Here is a 19,649-nt window from a genome sequence, read left to right as displayed (position 1 = left end):
GGGGGGGGGGTGGGGAGTCTATAGTAAAGTTAGCAGCTAACAACTGACCCCATAGAAGAAATAACAACAGATTTGGCTTAGCGTGTTAGATTTAAGAAGAAGAGGTTGACTGTGAGAGGGGTGACATGGTAGCCAAGGAGGAGTCCTAAATGATGTTTAAGGAAAATGGAGACAGATACCAACCAGGTATGGTCAACTTGCTTAGGGAAAGAAGAATGAACAGACAATCTAAGTCCACTGTTCCCTTGTTTGGCCTCTAACAATAGGGTAAAAAGTCCCTTCTTGGTAGAACTTCACTGATCCCTAGTTTTTAACCATAATTTTTTTCTGAAATAGACAAGTGACCTGCTACTTCAGTTGTATTTTCACCCCATGCTTCATGACATTGCCATTGAGCAGTTTCCAAGAAAGGAACACCAAAGGGAGGACATTAAGAAAAGAACAACTACCCCTCAAAGCAAACACACCATATCATCTGTTAACCTGAGTATGGTACTCATTACCGATTCATTGGCAAATGGCTCTGTGCTCAGGAACCTAAAAACACTGTGCCCAGAACCCAAACTGTATAATAAAAAGAGCTTGGAAGTTGAAAGGTCCTAATAACCATCAACCCCTTCATTTTATATTAAAAAAAGGCAAAATGCAAATTAATGTGATAGAATGACTTCATCAGCATCATCTTACCAGCATCATTCTTTGAATGTCTACTGTAAAACAGGTACTTTTACATACATTTACATACATACAAGTGTTTTACATACATTATCTCATTTAATCCTTACAATCACCTTATTAGGCAGGTACTACCAATAACCTCTGTTCTACAGATGAGAAACCCAAAGCCTGGACAGGACAAGTAACTTGCATACAGCCGTACAGCTATGAATTTGTGCAACATAATGAGAACCAAAAGCCCCTGACTCTCAGGTCAGTGATTATCTGCTAAACTAGATTGTGCTGATAGTAAAGTGCTCAGGTCCAAAGGCAAGGAGAAGAAGGGCAGAGAAAAAAACAGATATCTGACTCACAATATTATACCAAGAAAAGGTATTATACACATATAAAAAGCACTTTGGTTATTGATCCTAGCAAAATTATTGCAATATTGCTCATCAGCCCCTCTATAAATATATGAATTAAAATTTTGAGAGGTTAGTGACTTATCCAGGGCTCTGTGATAGATAAACAACAGAGTGAAAACTACACTTCTCTCTTTCCCCTGGGAAACGGCATTTAAATCATTTTAGGACTATAACGATCTTTTTAGCATTTTGCATATTGACTGTGACACAGATTACTGGATTCTGAGTGGATTATGTGGATTGCAATTTTTAGGAAGGCAAAAACTATGCCCTTCCATTTACATTGATCATCAGATGTTATGTTCAAGCTAGGAAAGTTTGTTTTTGATTTTCAGAATCTGCCCTTTTTTAAAAAACACTGTGTGTTCCTGTGTTATAAGCCCTTTTTGCATCTCCCTTCTATGCAGAGTACATCATGAGAAACACTGGGCTGGAAGAAGCACAAGTTGGAATCCAGATTGCCAGGAGAAATATCAATAACCTCAGATATGCAGATGACACCACCCTTATGGCAGAAAGTGAAGAGAAACTAAAAAGCCTCTTGATGAAAGTGAAAGAGGAGAGTGAAAAAGTTGGCTTAAAGCTCAACATTCAGAAAACTAAGATCATGGCATCTGGTCCCATCACCTCATGGGAAATAGATGGGGAGACAGTGGAAACAGTGTCAGACTTTATTTTTTTGGGCTCCAAAATCACTGGAGATGGTGACTGCAGCCATGAAATTAAAAGATGCTTACTCCTTGGAAGGAAAATTATGACCAACCTAGATAGCATATTAAAAAGCAGAGACATTACTTTGCCAACAAAGGTCCGTCTAGTCAAGGCTATGGTTTTTCCAGTAGTCATGTATGGATGTGAGAGTTGGACTATAAAGAAAGCTGAGCACCAAAAAACTGATGCTTTTGAACTATGGTGTTGGAGAAGACTCTTGAGAGTCCCTTGGACTGCAAGGAGATCCAACCAGTCCATCCTAAAGAAGATCAGTCCTGGGTGTTCATCGGAAGGACTGATGCTGAAGCTGAAACTCCAATACTTTGGCCACCTCATGCGAAGAGTTGACTCATTGGAAAAGACCCTGATGCTGGGAGGGATCGGGGGGCAGGAGGAGAAGGGAATGACAGAGGATGAGATGGCTGGATGGCATCACCGACTCGATGGGCATAAGTTTGAGTAAACTTCGGGAACTGGTGATGGACAGGGAGGCCTGGCATGCTGCGATTCATGGGGTCACAAAGAGTCGGACATGACTGAGTGCCTGAACTGAACTGAACTGAATTCCACTCTGGGCTTCCCTGGTGGCTTAGTGGTAAAGAATCTGCCTGCCAATCCAGGAGATGTGGATTCTATCCCTGAGTTGGAAAGATCTCCTGGAGAAGGAAATGGCAATGCACTCCAGTATTCTTGCCTGGGAAACCCCATGGACAGAGGAACTTGATGGGCTACAGTCCATGGGTCGCAAAAGAGTCAGACATGACTTAGTGATTAAACAACAACAATTCCATGCTAGTCTGTGTGTGTGTCCTCACTCCCTCTCTCATTCTCTGTCCTTCTCTCTTTCCAACTCAATCTGTTGGCAAACACAAACATGCCATAAGGTCCATTATAAGCCAAAGCATTTTATGACACAAAACCACAGCCTGCCAACTAAATTCATTGCACTATAACCAATGAAGATGAGTCACCTGACTTACATTAATATATGATAAACAGCTCTAAACAAGGCAAGAGTAAAAAGAAAGAAAGAAAATTCATTTATCAACTGAGTACTTAAGTGGCTCTCCCTTGGCATTTATATAGAGAGAATTTTATTAAGGGGCTTTGCTTGAATTTTTTTTTTCTATCATGAACAAATTCATTTTTTCACTACAAAAGAGGCAGAAATCCAAAGACACATAAATTCCCACCATTGCTCAGATGACACTGTCCCAGTGGACCTGCTGTGAGCTCATTCATATGACAAGGAGATATGACCTTTCAGGTACTAGCTGGGTATTTTTCAATCCACTGACAGAAAAGAAGAATAGAAAGGGTTCTTTGCAGTGTGACTTTTTTAGAGAAAAACTATAAATGAAAAATGTATCTCCTCATTTATTTTTTAATGAAAGTCTGGGCATGAGGTAGAAATAACAACAAAAAAAGGAATCAAAATGATGTCCCATTAGCCATTTAAGACCAGTGAGGCAAGAAGGAGAGCAGGGAAGGATAGAGCCCCTGGGAGCTTGGATATGCACATTTTTGCAGAGGGAAAGCAAAGCAGAGTCAATGCCAACAGAAAAGAACTAGAACTTTGCTTGCCTTACCACAGGTGCTCAAGAATATGTGCATTTTGTAATGTAAATTAACATGGGCCTCTCTTTGCAGTTCCACAATGAAACCAAGGAGGATCCTGTGGGGCTCCCGGGCACAGAAATCTTTCCATGTTCCCGATTTCTTATTTGTAGGAAATAGACTCCAGCCTCTGTGACCTTCTCTGCGTTCTAAAGGACAGATTTAAACAGTTGCTAATTAGGGAAGGGAGGGGAAGCAGAGACAGGGAAGGAGAGCAGTCAAGAAACAATAGTGTAGCCTTGGGGCAGGACTCTAATTTTGCCTTAAGGGATACACACAACAATATCTTTGAACTCTTCTCAGTCCTGTGCAACTCTTTGCAACCCCATGAACCTCAGCACGCCAGGCCTCCCTGTCCATCACCAACTCCCAGAGTCCATCCAAACCATGTCCATTCAGTAGACGATGCCATCCAACCATCTCATCCTCTGTCGTCCCCTTCTCCTCCTGCCCTCAATCTTTCCCAGCATCAGGATCTTTTCCATTGACTCAGTTCTTGGCATCAGGTGGCCAAAGTACTGGAGTTTCAGCTTCAACATCAGTCCTTCCAATGAACACCCAGGACAGACCTCCTTTAGCATGGACTGGTTGGATCTCCTCAAAGTCCAAGGGACTCTCAAGAGTCTTCTCCAACATCACAGTTCAAAAGCTTCAATTCTTAGGTGCTCAGCTTTCTTTATAGTCCAACTCTCACATCCATACATGACTACTGGAAAAACCATAGCCTTGACTAGACGGACCTTTGTTGGCAAAGTAATGTCTCTGCTTTTTAATATGCTATCTAGGCTGGTCATAACTTTCCTTCCAAGGAGTAAGCATCTTTTAATTTCATGGCTGCAGTCACCATCTGCAATGATTTTGGAGCCCAGAAAAATAAAGTCTGTCACTGTTTCCACTGTTTCCCCACCTATTTGCCAAGTGATGGGACCAGATGCCATGATCTTAGTTTTCTGAATGGTGAGCTTTAAGCCAACTTTTTCACTCTCCTCTTTCACTTTCATCAAGAGGCTTTTTAGTTCATCTTCACTTTCTGCCATAAGCGTGGTGTCATCTGCATGTCTGAGGTTATTGACATTTCTCCCGGCAATCTTGATTCCAACTTGTGCTTCTTCCAGCACAGCTTTTCTCATGATGTACTCTGCATATAATAGGGTGACAATATACAGCCTTGACATACTCCTTGTCCTATTGGGAACCAGTCTGTTGTTCCATGTCCAGTTCTAACTGTTGCTTCCTGACCTGCACACAAATTTCTCAGGAGGCAGGTCAGGGGGTCTGGTATTCCCCTCTCTTTCAGAATTTTCCACAGTTTGTTTTGATCAACACAGTCAAAGTCTTTGACACAGTCAATAAAGCAGAAGCAGAGGCTTTTCTGACACTCTCTTACTTTTTCAATGATCCAATGGATATTGGCAATTTTATCTCTAGCTCCTCTGCCTTTTCTAAAACCAGCTTGAACATCTGGAAGTTCACGGTTCACATATTGCTGAGGCCTGGCTTGGAGAATTTTAAGCATTACTTTACTAGTGTGTGAGATGAGTGCAACTGTGTGGTAGTTTGAGCATTCTTTGGGATTGCCTTTCTGTGGGATTGGAATGAAAACTGACCTTTTACAGTCCTGTGGCCACTGCTGAGTTTTCCAAATTTACTGGCATATTGACTGCAGCACTTTCACAGCATCATCTTTCTGGATTTGAAATAGCTCAACTGGAATTCCATCACCTCCACTAGCTTTGTTCATAGTGATGTTTCCTAAGGCTCACTTGACTTCACATTCCAGAATGTCTGGCTCTAGGTGAGTGATCACACCATCATGAATTTCTGGGTCATGAAGATCTTTTTTGTACAGTTCTTCTGTGTATTCTTGCTACCTCTTCTTAATATTTTCTGCTTCTGTTAGGTCCCTACCATTTCTGTCCTTTATTGAGCCCATCTTTGCATGAGATGTTCCCTTGGGATCTCTAATTTTCTTGAAGAGATCTCTAGTCTTTCCCATTCTGCTGTTTTCCTCTATTTATTTGCACTGATCACTGAGGAAGGCTTTTTATCTCTCCTTGCTCTTCTTTGGAACTCTCCCAACAAATAGAAGATGTTAGCATCCTTAATTCCAAAAAAGATCACAGTTTAATAACATCAAGAGAGAAACTCATCAGGAGACTACCTGAGGCCAGTTTAAAGGAACCAGAGAAGTTCATCAGGAGACTATCTGAAACCAGATTAAAAAGCGAAGGCCCTACACACACTCTGATCATTAGTATCACCACTGTTGAACCCTTGCTATAAAACTCACCAAATCCTCCTGACTTGGGACAGATTTTGAGGCATTAGCCTGCTGTATCCCCTTTGCCTTGCAAAGCAATAAAGCTCTTCTTTCTACTTCACCCAAAACTCTGTCCCCAAAATTCTATTGGTCACTGGTGCACAGAGGCCACATTTCCAGCATCAGTAAGAACCTTTAGTGGACACTCTTTAATATCTCAAACCAAAGACTGGGCTAATTCAGAAACATGATTTGATAGTGAAGGCAGCTTTTCAGCATTCAGATATTTCATAGTGAGTAAATCAAATAATTATTCAGCATTCATTTGGACATTGATAGCTCTGGGCAAACTCATGAGGTTGTCTTCTTTGACATCCCTTTTCAGTGCTTTTCCCCACCTGCTGAGACTCTTATATTCTTCAATATTCTAGAAACCATCTCTCCCCCACACACACACCAAATCCCAAAATTAGAAACAATCTAATAGCACTCATTTACAACTTAGTGTGAAACAGAATAAATGCATTCCCTCTTCCCAAAGGCTACTTGAAATTTGAACTATAATTGTAAAATGAAATGCCTGACCCTCTGTTAAAGGTGTTATAGATAGCAGCAAGCAGATGAGAGGCTCTGAAATCATGCAAAGTAGATATTTTGAAAACTGAAATCTCCATAGTAATAATAGCACTTTCTATTTTTGAGCACTCACTATGTGTCAGGAAATAACACTAAGTGCTTTACCTGGATTATCTCACAACAACCCTGATAAGTAATTTCTGTCTTTACTCATATTTTGTAGATGATAATATTTAGGGCTCAAAAAATAAGTTATTTGAGTAAGGTTAGTAGCTATTAAGAAGCAAAGATAAGCATGGCACTTTGTCTTATTCCAAAATCTGTATTCTTAGTCACTATGATGCTATGCTTGTCTTCAGATTTACAGGCACACTAGTGATGTTGATCTTAAAGAAAAGGAATAGGGTAGAAGCTGTTTTACTGACTCAATGGGACTTGCTTATATTAGTTGGAGCCTGAATTGATGGGACAGTGTCTAGATGATTCTAATGACAATTAGAATTCTCAGGTTTACCAGTGAGGATTAGGTATGACACCAACCTTATGGCAGAAAGCAAAAAACCAACGATCCTCTTGATGAAAGTGAAAGAGGAGAGTGAAAAAGTTGGCTTAAAGCTCAACATTCAAAAAACAAAGATCATGGCATCCAGTCCCATCACTTCATGGCAAACAGATGGGGAAACAATGGAAACAGTGAGAGACTTTATTTTTGGGGGGTTCAATAATCACTGCAGATGATGACTTCAGCCATGAAATTAAAAGACACTTGCTCCTTGGAAGAAAAGCTATGACCAACCTAGACAGCACATTAAAAAGCAGAGACATTACTTTGCCAACAAAGGTCCATCTAGTCAAAGCCAAGGGTTTTCCAGTAGTCATGCATGGATGTGAGAGTTGGACTATAAAGAAAGTTGAGCACCTAAGAATTGATGCTTTTGAACTGTGATGTTGGAGAAGACTCTTGAGAGTCCCTTGGACTGCAAGAAGATCCAACCAGTCAATCCTAAAGGAAATTAGTCCTGAATATTCATTGGAAGGACTGACGTTGAAGCTGAAACTCCAATACTTTAGCCCCCTGATGCAAAGAACTAACTCATTGGAAAAGACCCTGATGCTGGGAAAGATTGAAGGTGGGAGGAGAAGGGGATGGCAGAGGATGAGATGATTGGATAGCATCACAGACTCAATGGACATGAGTTCAAGCAAGCTCCAGGAGTTGGTGATGGACAGGGAAGCCTAGCATGCTGCAGTCCATGGGGTCACAAAGAGTCGGACATGACTGCATGACTGAACTGAACTGAAGACTTAGCCAACTGGAGTAGGGGGAGATGAATGTGTTTTTAAGGTTTTAACTTCTACCAAAAATCTTCCTGTTCAAATAAGACAGGAACCTAAAGAGCCTCATTTGCCATGAAAGTCAAGATTTGAAAGAACTAAAGATATCATGTTGCCTATTGTTTCATATTTAATAGCTTACAAGTTTGCTGCCTATGCTGTTGTGAAGAATATGGAATAGAATTATTATTTCTGATAGCCAGAAACCTTCAAAAGACAAAATGTCTCTCATGAGGCCACCTCAATGAAACAGAACTTTGAATGAATTCACCCAGAATTCATTTTCTGATAACCTCCTTTGGCCCCTTCTGAATTTAGTACCTTTCAAATCACCTCTGGTACCTACCTATCTCACCTATTCCTCCAACTACAACAGTAGATCTTTGGGGTGCACATTTTGGGGCAATAACCAGAATTTACCATATCCAGTATTTTATCATAATACCTAAAATCCCACAATATTCTTCTGACTTTTCACCTGCACACAAATGCTTAGTACTGAAGGATTTGCTCTAAAATGACTCTAGATACTGACAGTCCACTGATAATCTCTTTAGGCCACCATGGGTAACTGCCTTGTAGTCTCTCTGTATGGCAAAATAACTGGTTTAAGGGCTCCATCCTTCCTAATTGCAAAAGCATCTGTTTTGTCTACCCACCTTAGGCTGTGCATAAGTCTCTAAACAACAACTCTTCTGATGGCTCTAAAGGTCAGTTCAAACCTTTTCCAATTTGGTCCTTGGTGATTTTTCCATGGCTAAAATTTTTTGGGGGGTAAGCCTTATAGGAAGAGAAATTGAAAAGACTTCCTTGTCAAGCCACATTTCCAAAGTGGATGTGTCAAATTAGCTTTCATTGGCCCAAAATAAACAGATAATGAGCCACCTGGTAAGGACAAATATCAAAAATACCTGGGGCAAAGACCTGATCCTGGATGATAAAAAAGCACCTACAGTAAGAGAGAAAAGCCATCTCACAGATATTTTGTCTATACAATAAGGAAGTAATACATGATTTTGGTATTCTTGAAATTGCTTTTTAAATCAGGACTCAATTCTTCATATTTATTTCATGAGAAAAGATTTAAAGGGAAGATGAACAGAAAAAAAATATTTCATAAATATTTAAATGGAAAGTTCAGTTTGTTTTCCCATCCTAATGGAGTTTATTTATGGTGCTTAACCATCTTAATGATGGGACAGAAATAATGTTAAATAGATTGAAAAACCCAAAGAAGATAATGATCTTGATATTTCAATGGACTGTTTCAGTATGTGAATCAATCATATGATTTATCCCTATAAAACAATTTGATTTGCTTCTCATCTGTTGTCCTATTGCCAGCATCCCTGCTTACCATGGCCTACAGAACTTGCTTTATCATGAAACAATTGGAAAAAATTCACCTAGCAAATCACCCAAATAGAGCTTAATTTTATCTCACATGCTATCTTGGGGCCTGGCTTCCAGTATTCCTCCAAAGGAATCCCATTACACCAAAGTGTCTTTTGAAAAGGATTTTGCTTTCCAGCTGAAGTTGTCTTAATTAATTCCTTCACTGATCCCATGCAATCTATTCCATACTAGACCATTTGTGCTACTGGGCCATAAACTCCTAGAGAATGAAATTCTTAACTGCTCAGTGTGCTCCCTTTATATAGCCTCCATCCTCCAATTCTTTCCAAGTGCTCAGAAATATGGAAATTCTCAGTGTCAACCAGTCAGGAAAGCCCTTGGTATTTATTCTCTTGATGAATAATGAATCCTTTACTATAGGTAATTATTAATAATAATAAAATTTAAAATAGACAATGACTTTGAGACAACTAAAAGTTCCAAGTGGATCAAGAAAACATTATTATATAAAAAAGAGGAAGAATGCTTTTATTTCAAAGTAGATAAACTTGCACTGTCCTAAAAGAATTCTGACCAAAAAGCCTAAGCCAAAATAATGCTAGCAAACAACCACTAAGAGCATGGATGTTTCCATTCGTTCGGCTGGGCTGCTCTTGTTCAGTCATGTACCCCCTTTGTAACCACATAAACTATAGCCCACCAGGCTCCTCTGTCCACAAGTGTTCTCCAGGCAAGAATACTGGAGTGGGTTGCCATGCCCTCCTCCACAGTATCTTCCCAACCCAGGGATTGAACCCAGGTCTCCCACATTGCAGGCAGATTCTTTACCATCTGAGCCACCAGAGAAGGCCAAGATTACTGGAGTGGGTAGCCTATCCCTTCTCTGGGGAATCTTCCCAACCCAGGAATTAAACTGGGCTCTCCTGCATTGCAGGTAGATGATTTACCAGCTGAGCTACCCGGGGAGACCTTCCATTAGTTAAGGACAACATTTTATTTTAGTGGCCACCTTACTAATAAAATGTAAATAATGCTTTGGAAGGAGTCCATTTATCTAGTGCAACAATGTAGTTGAAATAAACAAAAGCATCCACCTGTCACCTCTCTTCCCACCTACCCAGCCATTGCTAAGACTGAGAATGGATAAAGGTCCTGGACCTCAAAAGGAAAGAGAGACTGGGTATTGAATATCACTGAGTACTTCCTAACCAGAAAGGTAAATAGGCATGTCAGAGATTAAACTTACCATTTTACAATGACATTAACTAAAATTAAGCAGGAAGTTCAATCTCAGAGCAGACAAATTTAAAAAGAAAATCCTTAACATTGTGACTGTTCAAATTAGAACATCAAGGAAGACTCTTTCATGATACTCTTATTAAAAATATGATCTTGACTGTAACCATCTTCTTTTATAGTTTCTTCTGCTTTATTGGCACAATATTAATAAGGTCCATATTAGTCCCAGGCTCTATTCTTAGAAATATTTCTAAAATAAGAAAGAGTTATTCATTTCATTATTGAGCTGAACTTGGTCACCCCAGTAAAACCCAGATAAGCAAATCTAAAAAGGTGGTAATTTTCACAGTCAATAACAGAAGTAGCTGACACTTTCCCAGAGCTAGACATATTGCTGAATGAATGAATAACAATATCTACACACGGATTGTTCCTACCTGGTATTAGAATGCTGTATACCTGAGGCAAGATAAGAAAACCTGAAAGCCATATATATAGAAACTCTGTATACATATACATTACTGTGTTCAAGTAATTAAACATTTTACCTGGTATGTTTTCAAGAGGCTAAAGACATCTTTAAACAATTCTATATGTGCAAAACCAGGGGAGAAATAACCACATGAATTACAAAACAGTATATCAAGCCTCAAAGATGCTAATTTGAGTCCAGGGGGAGCTAATCAACCTCTTTGTTGAAGTAAAGATAAACCTTTTTGACAGCAAATGCTATCTGATAAAATGGAATTTTCAATTACTCTATGAACATCTGGTTCATGCTACCATTTCTGGAGCCCAGCAGCACCCTGTCTTGCAATGTCACAAAATATTCTCCATTGAGAACTCCCTATTTTGCTAAGAGACTAATTGAATATTTGGCAATTTAGTGAGGTGAGAGGTGAGTCAGGGGATAGGTAAGAGGATAAGGAAGGGATGTTCAGTCATGGAATCATAATTTCATTAAAAGGCTATAGGAAATGAAATTACATATTGTTGATAAAGTGTTGAAAGTGTAAATGTCCTAATACACCTGTGCTTGGAACTAGAATATGCATAGTGTGCAGCCTCCAGAATAGTTTCATGGCTAATTTGCAACAGCAGTTGCCTTAGGCACAGCTCAAGTTCTTTAAATCCATGTTTTACACAACAAACATGTTAAATGATATACAGGTGATGAAAATAGCAAATGAATAAGTTTAGGAAAATGCAAAGAACCTACACTTTCAGAAATAAAGCAATCATTATATTGCATTTGGGTGCTTTTGGATGTGAAAATCAGATAGATGTTCTCACAAATTTCTGTACATTGCTTCCATTTGGTATCAATTAGCATGGGAGGAAAACCAGTTCAGTGTTGTAGTGAGCTCCAAATTAGGTGCATATTATAGCAATTAAATTCATCTTTTCAGCTGATGAATTTATAATCAATAATTAAAGCATAAGGTAAGAGAGATCAAGTGTGATTTGAAACAAATTAGCTGGGTTTGGGATGAGTATGTACAGTTCTAAGACATGAACCCATAAACTCTAATTTCATCAGAATTACACATTTGAGTATTCATAATGGGATATACAAGTCATCACAAATAAGAATGCAAAGAAGCAAGGAGACAAAAGCCTATTAAACCCAGCACTATTCAACCCAGAAATAACCTCAACAGGAAGGGGTTGCAGTCCTGTGAAACTCCCAAATGTGCAACAAACCCACGAGCCTCTGGCACCTCTGAGCACTCTACTTTTTGGTTACTCTTCTTAGAGATTGTCTGCAGAAATTGCATAGGGCAAAATTTTTGTCCTTGCCAGAAGGTGTAATTTTACCAAATAACTCAAATTCAGGGAGGGAAAACATTGGTTAAAAGATTTGAGTGTGACTCCCCAACTCGGCACCAAATCAGGTGGTAAAATATGCTGAGTGACAACACTGATTTGTTTTCAAGGTACTCTGAGAGCTACAGAGACATAGCATTGCAAAAAGTGCCATATGCCAGTAGAAAGTATAGGATAAAGAACACTCCATCAGCTGCTTTTCTGGAAAGCCATGACAAGAGCTACAGTACTGGGGGCGAGCTGAGACATATTAATTCAAAGGCACTATAGATGATAAATGTAATTCAGACACCTGGCAACTAGGAAATTTGGCTCAGTCAGTTCATCAACCCACTGATCAAGTTTTAGGCATGTTGCGAGTGATACTAGGATTGGTAATAATTCAGAAAGCAGAGATTCTTACCATTCCATCTTATCTCCACCCTGACCCAGCTCACAGATGTGTTTGGTTGCGGCAATCAGAAAAAACCAAAACCAACACAATTCTGTAAAGTAATTATCCTTCAATTAAAAATAAATAAATTTAAAACAAAAAATATTGTAATTGCCTTCCAATTAAATTTTTTTAAAGATTAAAAAAAAAACAAGCAAGCTGATGGTATAAAGGAATGCTGCTGCTACGTCGCTTCAGTCATGTCCAACTCTGTGCGACCCCATAGATGGCAGCCCACCAGGCTCCCCCATCCCTGGGATTCTCCAGGCAAGAATACTGGAGTGGGTTGCCATTTCCTTCTCCAATGAATGACAGTGAAAAGTGAAAGTGAAGTCGCTCAGTCATGTCCGACTCCTAGCGACCCCATGGACTGCAGCCTACCAGGCTCCTCCATCCATGCGATTTTCCAGGCAAGAGTACTGGAATGGGTTGCTATTGCTTTCCTCGACAAAGGAATGGGGGCTGTGGAAATTCCATCTGGGTGATGGGTAACCCAAGGTATCCAGGTGGCAGTAGCAGGGACACCCAAAGCCCAGCATCCATGGAGTCAATAGTGTAAGCTGGGGATTCTGTATACAGCAACAGCAGTGGTGATCTCACCACACTAATTATGATTACGAGTTATGTAATTAGTGTGATAGTTCTATGTTATCATTTGGAGCACTGTTTCTGACTCTGCATCTCTTGGGCAACTCAATATTATTTGAATGAATTCTTTATCTACCCAAATTAGTAAAATGTAGAACATATTGACTATAACCAGTATGTTTCCATTAAAATTAAAAGTAAAACAAACAACCAACCAAACAAACAAAAAAAACCCCACAATCTGAAGTCAAGGGTCTAAATCCAGACTCTTGCCCTTTGAGTACAAAATTCTTCCAGCCATTCTCCTTTGGTTAAATATAGTGATCCTGGGTTCCCTTGTCTAGGAATGTTCTCAGAGAAAAGTAACTGAAAATTAAGGGATCTGAGAATCTCAAAGCACCCTTGACATTCACACTGAGCATTCTTTAGCTACAGTATAGTTAAAAGAATAAACTCCAAAGGAAGTTTTGGCAGTGTGAAGAAGCATAGGGCCCTGGTGTCTAAGAAAATGAGAAGCAAATACTGTTTGTACGTTTTCCTCAAACACTGGCAACACAATATGAGCTCACTGAACAACTTGTTCCTGTTCAAGGAAAAAATTAACAGTTGCATAAAAGTATCTTTATTTGGAAAATCCTGAGGTTCTTCATCATTCATATGTCCATATATATGCAAAGAAAAATTCTGCACTAATATCCAGATTGGAAACATCACAGAGAGATCTACAGACATGAAATCCAAGGTGAGCTAAATTCCCCCAAACAAAGGCGTAAGGTGAACTGTATTGGGTATATTTGGTCCAACTTTGGAGTAATTCTGATAGGACCAGAAAAAATAATCAGGATCAGAGTTAGTCTGACAGCATCATTTTAACCGTTGTTCTTCTCCAGAGACATCCATTCAAATCTCAAAAATAGTTCAGCTCTGGCACCTTTTGGATTTCGGGGTACTTTGGTTTGAGATGCCTAACACAGTATCAGTGAACCAAAGAGAACTGGGACCTTTTTTCCTCAAAATATCTTTGAGACTTTCAGCACAGTCTGAGTCCAGAGGAGATTCCATTTTCCCTCCTCACCTTTCTAGATCAGTAGTCCTCAGGAGCAAAAATACCATGTTGCCCTGGAATGAATCTAACTAGAACCACACTAATTATGATTACTAGTTATGTAATTAGAATGGTTACCAGATCAGGCAGGCATGCATGATAAATTTGTTCATATTTGTCTTTCAACTACTGTGCCTTAGGATAAAATGAAAAACATTTGTTATATGAATCCAAGTTTGAGAAAATTCTAAAAAAAATAAATTTTTCAATCATTGCTATTGTGTGAGGTAGCAATACTCAGCCCAAGTGAACTGGTGACATCATTTAGGAGGCTAGCCTAGAGTTGATTTGGGATACAATTAAGTACCATTAGGGGCTTCCCTGGTGACTCAGATGGTAAAGAATCTGCCTACAATGCAGGAGACCTGGGTTCAATCTCTGGGTTGGGAAGATCTCCTGGAGAAGGGAATGTCTACACACTCCAGAATTCTTGCCTGGAAAATTCCAAGGACAGAAGAGCCTGGCAGGCTATAGTCCATGGGGTTGCAAACAGTTGGACACGTCTGAGAGGCTAACACTTTCACTTAAGTACCATTAAAGGAAGCTCAGCAGTGCTGGGATATCATAAGGTAGAGCCAGAGATGTAAGCAAGGCTGAATTCCCTTCGTACCTAAACTTTAATGACTCAACCAAATTGTAAAGAACAAACACAAAGGATGGTTTAAGGTTTAGCCACTGCTAGAACAATGGAAAAAAAAAATGAAGATACATGTATGAGAGCTGAATATTGAGAAACAAAATGTAAAAGTGTGCCAAAACAGAACAGCAAAAAAGTGTGTGTGTGATCCCCACCTTAAATGTAGGAGAGTCTTGGGATGATGCCATACATTTGCTTTAGAATCTCATTATTACACAATATACAGGATATACATACAATACATCCCTTTTGTAAGAAACACCCCCTCAGCAAAACTAGATCCAGTCCACTGGTACTGTTTTCCTAGAGACACGGGACAAAAAAAAAAAAAACAGATGTTTTTCTATCCAGGCACAAAGTGAGAATCAATTATGACTATTTCTTTTCCTGGAGTTATTTCATTTTAGAGAGCATCTAACTAAAACCCTTTCTGATATAAATGAAAAAGCATTTCTTTGAGACCCAAGACTAGTAAATGATACACATCAGTCTGTATTCTGTGACATGCTGCTAATCCTCTGAGAATAGCCTCTGTTTCAGTTATATAAATGTTTAATTTTTTCATCTTTAGTCTTAGGTTGCTTGGAAAGTATATTATCTCTGCAGATGTCACCACTAACCAATTAGGGAAGACAGCAGCTCACAATTGGTAGTGACTTACATATATTATAGACTTTGACACTTGGATCTGCTGGGAAAGGGATGGATTAAACAATCTAATAGAATCTACAGTGACAAACTTTTTGCCACAGAAAACACTTTGTTTTGTGGATCATGCATTTTTTTTCCTTTGGATTCATTTACAAAACCAAAACAAAGCCATTTAATGATGCATACAGTGAAATGAAATAGTTGAAGACCAGCACATAATCACCATATTTTGTTTTCTCATCTTTAAGCCTTTTAGCAGCGGGGCTTCCAGCTGAGCTTGTGTCTAGCTACTCTCAAGACATAGCCAAGCATTCTGAAGCTTCACTGAGCCTAAACACCAAGCTGAATTCATAGTTCTTAATTGAAAAAGACAGGTTGTTTGCCTAGCATGTTTGCATCTGTAAAACATTGAAAATGACATTTGTGCCCAAGTCCATCTGAACATTCTGCCTTAGCTGAACTCTGCTAATGTTTTTATACCCTGGTTTATGCTTGGAACAGTTTTAAATAGCTCCTCTTGCTAAAGCATGTGTGCTAGATTCCCAAAAATAGACTCTTCTTCATATATGAGGATGTCGTTCCTGACACGTGCTTTGAGGCATTTTTGACATGCACAGAATGTTACATTAAGTCAGCCATGTTTTCTTACTCTGATGTCTCCTATGACCAGTGGCTTGCATTTGCCTGGTAGCTAGAGGGATTTGGTGGCATCACCACCTCATAGACAAAATGGGAAGTCTTTTACTCTGTCTCCTCAGTAAAGAGTATACAATATGTGGTCAGAGTCTCCTTCTGGGTAAAACTAACCAGCCTGATGTGGAAGTAAAACTCACCCCTTTGATGTCATAAGTGCTGTGTTCTCTGCAACTCAACTGATCGGTTGAATTTATGTACTAAAGCAAAAAGAAGCATTTATTCCTGGTGAGAAGGCATCTGCTCATTTCTTATGTGTGTGATGCAGTTATGATTGACAAGTGTGTATGCAATATGCATAGGTAGTCAGCTTTTTAAGTGCTTAAACGTAATGTTTATATGATCATAGTGAATCCACTCAGAGAGGGCAAAAAAGAGTCTGGACAGGTGTCAGGACATCTCAAAACCCTTTAGGGGCTGCTGAGGCATGAGAATAATACATACCTTCAACATACACTCATTAGAGTAAAGAAAAGTACAGGAGTACAGTGAGCCTCTAAACATCCTGAGTTCTTTGGACTCTATGGTTGCAACTTATAGCCAATCAGCCCTTACCATGGTCAGGCATCTGAGATCCCATGGAGGTCACACTGGTGTTCAGCACATCATTGACAGCAGTGTCACAATACAGGCTTCGCTGGACATCATGTTCACTGTCGGTCTGGTCACTCTCCTCATGGCCGCTATCCTTTAGGCTGTTGCCCTCTAAGTCCTTGAAGGTGGAGCTGCTGGGTTGAAGAAAGAATGATAATTTATAACTGTGACAGATCTGATTTTTAAAAATATTTCAGAGCCAGGATGATGTCAGCTCTGTGATGAGGCCAACAGCGACTATATGGTCCAACAGGGCAGGAGGAAGAAAAATTTCTGTTTAAAAATCATGGAACTTAACACTGTAGAGAGGTTCCCACTATTGCATGGTGATGAAGCTAATCACTTTCATTCACTTATCTTCAGGGCATCACTACAGGCGAGGCAGAAGGAACTACAATTCTGAAACAACCACCTGCAAAAAATCATCATCATTTCAGAAGGTTTTTTCCTCTTATGCAATCAAAGTAAAATAATAACAGCTAAAGTTTACTGAGGGATTACTGTGCATGAGGCACTGTTCTAAGTGCTTGATATGAGTTAACTTTTTAAAATAATCACAACTCTATAAAAGAAAGTTGCTATTAATATTCACATTTCATGAAAAAAAAGGCACACATAAGTTGAATAACGTGTCCAAATTCACACAGCTGGTTAAAATGTAGCAGATTTAAGGCCAAACACAGGTGGTCTGACTCCAGAGCCTGGCCCCTTAACCCCTATTTATACTGCCTCTCCAAAGATGTCTACTAAGCAACTGTGAAAATGAAAGTGGCAGAAATTGACGTAATGCAATTCAAATAGAAAGGGTTATCAGGATCAGAGAACTTGGGTCAGATTTAACTGAGAGAGGCTGAGGGACAGAGTCAAAGAAAAAAAGGAGAGGTAGGAGCTGAGAAGAGAGTCTTGGTGCATGGAAAGTAAGACGAAAGTGAGAACCAGAGGAAACAGTGAGTGCAGTTATGCTAAGAACATGGCAACCTGCAGCTCAAGACTTTGTGGGTAAATTTTTCTTGCACTTAGTAAATCAATCCACCATTCCATGCACTAACCATACTACCCAAGAACCCCACACCATTTCTCAAAAAATAGAGAATAATACATCAGGTACATCCATAGAGGCCTCATCTGCTCTTTCTAATACTTTGTATGTCCTGACAGAATGTGCAGCTGTGATGCACCATGGACTATAAATTATGCATCTGAAATACCTAGTGAATGGTGAATCCATTCCCCAGTCAATAAGGAAGCAGCAAAGGCATACTCAAGAAAATGTGCTGTTGTCTCAACAAGGGAGATCAGCATGCTTGTGAATTAGGACAAGTCCCAACAGACCTACTGTACTTCTGAAAAGGGAGCCCTGTGGAGATGACACTGCAAACTCACTTGATCTGCTCAACCTTGAACATCCACAGGCCTGGCTCTCTGAGGCTTTGATAAGAACACTAAGTACATATGATGAAGAGCTATGCCATGGACACAATGGCTACATTGTCATTCTCCACACTGGTCAAAAGGAATGACAGCAGATTTTTAACATATGACCAACCTAGATGTAGAATGTCTGCTGCCCTGAATATGAAAAGGAAAAGATCAAAAGGGCAGTAACTGGAAAGCCATAATTATCAGAAAATGAAGGGCAAAAGGGGGTGAAGCACTGACCTATTTGCTAATTATTTTCAGAAAGAATAACTGAGCATCAACTGTATTAAAACTAAAATCACTCAATAGGCCAACTCACTCAGCTCCTTCAAATTATGTCATGTAGCTACTCAGCCCTGTGGACCCACCAGGATGCAGTTCTATTCAAAAACCAATCATCCTATGAGTTTTTTATGGTCATTAAGACCAATTGGAAACACATGCTTTAAAGTGTGTCACCATCTCTAGCTTCGTGGCACAGATTTAGAGGACTCCTGTAAGTACTAATTCCACAGAATGAACAGAATCAAAGTTTGCTTTAAAAAAAAAAAAAAAAATGGTCCTGTCCACACGCACCCCTCACCTCAGGAGAAAGGAAATGGCCTGCCTGGATGGTCTTACTGGCTCCATTATTACTTATTGCATTCTTATTGATACTTATTACTATCTTATTACATTTTTATAACAAATAATTTTTGACCTACATTCATTCCTGCTATCTGAAGCATGTGAAAATTTCTTTTTTTTTTTTAATTTTTCATTTATTTTTATTAGTTGGAGGCTAATTACTTTACAATATTGTAGTGGTTTTTGCCATACATTGATATGAGTCAGCCATGGATTTACATGTGTTCCCCATCCCGATCCCCCCTCCTGCCTCCCTCCCCATCCGATCCCTCTGGGTCTTCCCAGTGCACTAGCCCTGACCACTTGTCTCATACACCCAACCTGGGCTGGTGATCTGTTTCACCCTTGATAGTATACTTGTTTCAATGCTATTCTCTCAGAACATTCCCCGCCCCTCGCCTTCTCCCACAGAGTCCCAAAGTCTGTTCTGTACATCTGTGTCTCTTTTGCATACAGGGTTATTGTTACCATCTTTTTAAATTCCATATATATGTGTTAGTATACTGTATCAGTCTTTATCTTTCTGGCTTACTTCACTCTGTATAATGAGCTCCAGTTTCATCCATCTCATTAGAACTGATTCAAATGAATTCTTTTTGATGGCTGAGTAATATTCCATAGTGTATACATACCACAGCTTTCTTATCCATTCGTCTGCTGATGAGCATCTAGGTTGCTTCCATGTCCTGACAATTATAAACGGTGCTGCGATAAACATTGGGGTGCACGTGTCTCTTTCAGATCTAGTTTCCTTGGTGTGTATGCCCAGGAGTGGCATTGCTGGGTCATACGGCAGTTCTATTTCTAGTTTTTTTAAGGAATCTCCACACTGTTCTCCATAGTGGCTGTACTAGTTTGCATTCCCACCAACAGTGTAAGAGGGTTCCCTTTTCCAG

General features: G+C 39.6%; 1 protein-coding gene across 2 annotated transcripts in view; it reads right to left on the bottom strand.

Moving 5' to 3' along the window:
* Window positions 1–19,649, bottom strand: part of PCDH19 (protocadherin 19) — a 120,610-nt gene that overhangs the window by 34,208 nt on the left and 66,753 nt on the right. Inside the window, exon 4 of one of the 2 annotated variants that reach the window (XM_061135985.1) lies at window positions 16,669–16,841. In XM_061135985.1, coding sequence (XP_060991968.1) covers window positions 16,669–16,841 — 173 coding nt within the window. The remainder of the gene's footprint in view (window positions 1–16,668; window positions 16,842–19,649) is intronic. The other variant, XM_061135986.1, reaches the window with a different exon arrangement.

The sequence above is a fragment of the Dama dama genome, chromosome X (assembly GCF_033118175.1).
Source record: "Dama dama isolate Ldn47 chromosome X, ASM3311817v1, whole genome shotgun sequence".
Classification (NCBI taxonomy): domain Eukaryota; kingdom Metazoa; phylum Chordata; class Mammalia; order Artiodactyla; family Cervidae; genus Dama; species Dama dama.
Note: the sequence above shows the minus strand (reverse complement) of the source record. Positions and strands in the feature narration are given on the sequence as shown.